The sequence below is a fragment of the Propithecus coquereli genome, unplaced genomic scaffold (assembly GCF_000956105.1).
Source record: "Propithecus coquereli isolate 6110/MARCELLA unplaced genomic scaffold, Pcoq_1.0 Scaffold4, whole genome shotgun sequence".
Taxonomy (NCBI): domain Eukaryota; kingdom Metazoa; phylum Chordata; class Mammalia; order Primates; family Indriidae; genus Propithecus; species Propithecus coquereli.
Window position 1 is genome coordinate 7,756,831 of NW_012149729.1, and position 3,152 is coordinate 7,759,982.

General features: G+C 35.9%; 1 protein-coding gene across 1 annotated transcript in view; it reads right to left on the reverse strand.

The window, feature by feature from the left end:
• The window catches only part of ST7 (suppression of tumorigenicity 7), a 272,179-nt gene that overhangs the window by 117,062 nt on the left and 151,965 nt on the right, over positions 1–3,152 (reverse strand). Inside the window, exon 2 of the mRNA XM_012652738.1 lies at positions 2,378–2,460. Coding sequence (XP_012508192.1) covers positions 2,378–2,460 — 83 coding nt within the window. The remainder of the gene's footprint in view (positions 1–2,377; positions 2,461–3,152) is intronic.

Genomic DNA, 3,152 nt, shown 5'->3' on the forward strand with positions numbered 1-3,152 from the left:
TCCTTTTCATTACTTTCTCTCTTCCTCTTCTACCTACTCTTTGTCCTCTTCTGGATATAGTGTAATTCTCAATATGTTAATATAGTTTCTTACTTAACTCTAAATATTAAATATATTGCTTCCTAATAAAAATCTTTTCTTTAATCAAGGAAGTTAGAAATCTTTGGAGTAACAGATTCATTCCCATACCTTAACATTTGCCCCAATTTTTTTCCTGTGGTTTTCTAGCAAAATAGTTTCTGCTGGCTTTCCTCCACCAAATCCCCTCTCAGATCAGTTTCCTCTGCCCTGGATTCTCTAGAGTGAAGAATTTTTCAGAGATTATCTAAAGCCTTTCTCTTCCCCATTCATTGCTCTAGATAAGACTCAAATATTTTTACTTTTTCCCATTTGGACAATTTATGTTGCTCCTCCACAGGTTCAGCAGAAGTAAATTCTTGAGGTTGTTGGTCTCTTAGGCCAATGGTTCCCAGACTTTGGATTTTACATTCTATTACAATTTCTCTTGCCCTGCAACCAAATTTGAAGACCAATCTGGGTTGCTAGTTTTTGTTTTTTTTTTTTTTTTGCCAAGCAATAATAGCAAAATAACACTACTATATACTATCACCATCATTTCAGAAGGAAATTTTAACATTAAAAAGTAGGAAGGACACAATCTTGGACTAAATATAGTCCTTAAATGGAATAAATTAGTGACCAACTTTATAGCTTTATTAACAACTCTCTACAGTGTTATTATTTTTCTCAAGTCTCTAAAGAACAAGGAAGACTTCAGAGACACATACAGGTGAGCAGATAAGTATTTAAGAGGCAATATGGGGCCAGTCACAGTGGCTCATGCCTGTAATCCTAGCACTTTGGGGGGCCGAAGTGGGAGGATTGTTTGAGCCCAGTAGTTTGAGACCAGCCTGGGAAATAGGAAGACCCCATCTCTATAAAAATTTTTTTTAAAAAATTAGCTGGGTGTGGGGGTGTGAGCCTGTAGTTCCAGCTACTCAGGAGGCTAAGGCAGGATGATCACTTGAGCCCAGCAGTTTGAGGTTGCAGTGAGCTGTGATGACACCACCACACTGCAACCCAGGCAATGGAGTGAGACCTTGTCTCAAGGGGGAAAAAACGGCAACATGGTACAAATTACCACACATACCTTATTTCAACTCATTTTAAGGAGGAGCTTTAATACACTTCCCCTCACCTTGGGTTGGTCTTTGCAGCCAGCACTGGGCTTTCTATTTGGATTTCCACTTATGTAACCTTCTTGGAGTGGCTCCTGCTGATATTCTTCACATTCCCGGCTCAACAACATCAACTTTAAACATCTCAGCAGTCCATGTAATACAGCAAAGCAAAACAAACCTGGATATTCCCTGATCACAAAAATATGCTCCCCATACTGCTACAGCTCTTTCACCTGTTTGCAGGTTTCTGCCCTGCATACATTTCTCCACCTTTTCACTCTGGCTCCTTACAAGCTCTAGAATCTGAAATCCTCCATTTACTCTAGGCCCAGTTATGCTCTCTGCTCCACATGTTTGTGTCCTTCTCTTCTTAAACTTTTCTTTTTACTGACCTTCCATTTTTCTTAACATCAACTCTGTAATATTAATATTGTTCTTGCACCTGTTTCTATAATAATTAGTAATCACAGCATTGTATGCACAGGAAAAAAAAGGTTTTCTAAAACTTCTTTCTCCTTAAAGGTCATTTAATTATATTAGAGTAGTCCTATTGAATTTAGATGGTTCACATTAGAGATTACTAAAATTAACTACTTCAGGTGTCATAATTTAGCACACCTGCAACTATTACAGGGCTACCGTATTGGAGCCATACGGATGATATTCATATTGATTTCTGCCTATTTGGTATTTTTTAAAGGAAGCAATAAAAATAAATGTAAATTTTGAAGAAAAAGCTAAAGGGAAAAGGAGGTTAGAATTGTCACAATCCATGTTAATACATTTAAAGAAACGAAGCTATATTTCTACTGATCTTGATTATGTCCAATAATCCACTTTGAGGAGGGTGATCAAAATCACTTTTTTGTTGAACCGAGTTACATTTATTTTATAGTATCTTAGACACTGGAATTTGACATAGAATTGTGTCTTCCTTTATTTTCCATTTTATTCCCATTTTTCCCCCTTCAACATAAGTAATATATAATTGCTTAAAATTGTTTTTCAAATATTTCAGAAATATTTAACTGGGTAGTGAAAGGCCTCTATAAGTCCCCCACTCAACATATACCCATATGCAAGACAATCACTGTAAACTGCTGGTGTATATTCTTCCAGATTTTTTCCTTGTACATATACTAACATATATATTAGTAATCAGTATGTTATTAAATGAGACAGATTCCACCACTTACCAAAATAAGCCCTGATATCAGTGAGGAAGTGCCTGTCAGGGCCACATAGAACTTCGGTGTTAATGTGTTCAAAAACATGCTCACTGGAAAAAAGAGAAAAAGGGAGAAGAACAAGGAATGTATGAGTATGTCAGTAAAACCATCTCTTTCATTCTTCTTTCTGGTGAAATCACTTGTTTTTTAATGATGAGAATTCTTAGAACCATAGCAAGGTCTCATTAAAATGGTTCACCATTACATAGGCTCGGAATACTAGATATCAAATTATACAATCTGAAAGAAAAATGCTATGTACCAAAAAAAAGCAGCTTTTTAGTTTCTACCTCCCCAAACTACTGCTGTGAATGGTTTTCATGGATTCATAGCCACTGAAGAGTTTGATCAATGCTGGCAACAAAACTACCAGTCAAAAAGAGAAGGTGCTTTTACACGTTTTGGGAGACCTATACATCAGAATCCTTGATGAACCAACAAGCAGTATGTCTACCTTAGAACAAATGGAAAATAGCTATATTTAATATGTTAGTTATTAAAGATTATAATGCTATGGTTACCCCTAAGGAGGAAGGACAAATTCACAAAAGTTAACATATATGAGTAAAAGGTTTTTCAACTTACTTAAAAGGCTGTTAGACTACTCCTCAAAAGAATTGGAGTCAATAAAAAAAAGATGAAAAATAAACCACTAAAAATGAATGTTCACTGCCAGGCACCTCCTGATCAATTACCACTTCGTTCATATCAACTATGCAATTAATCTGGTTGCTCTTTAATT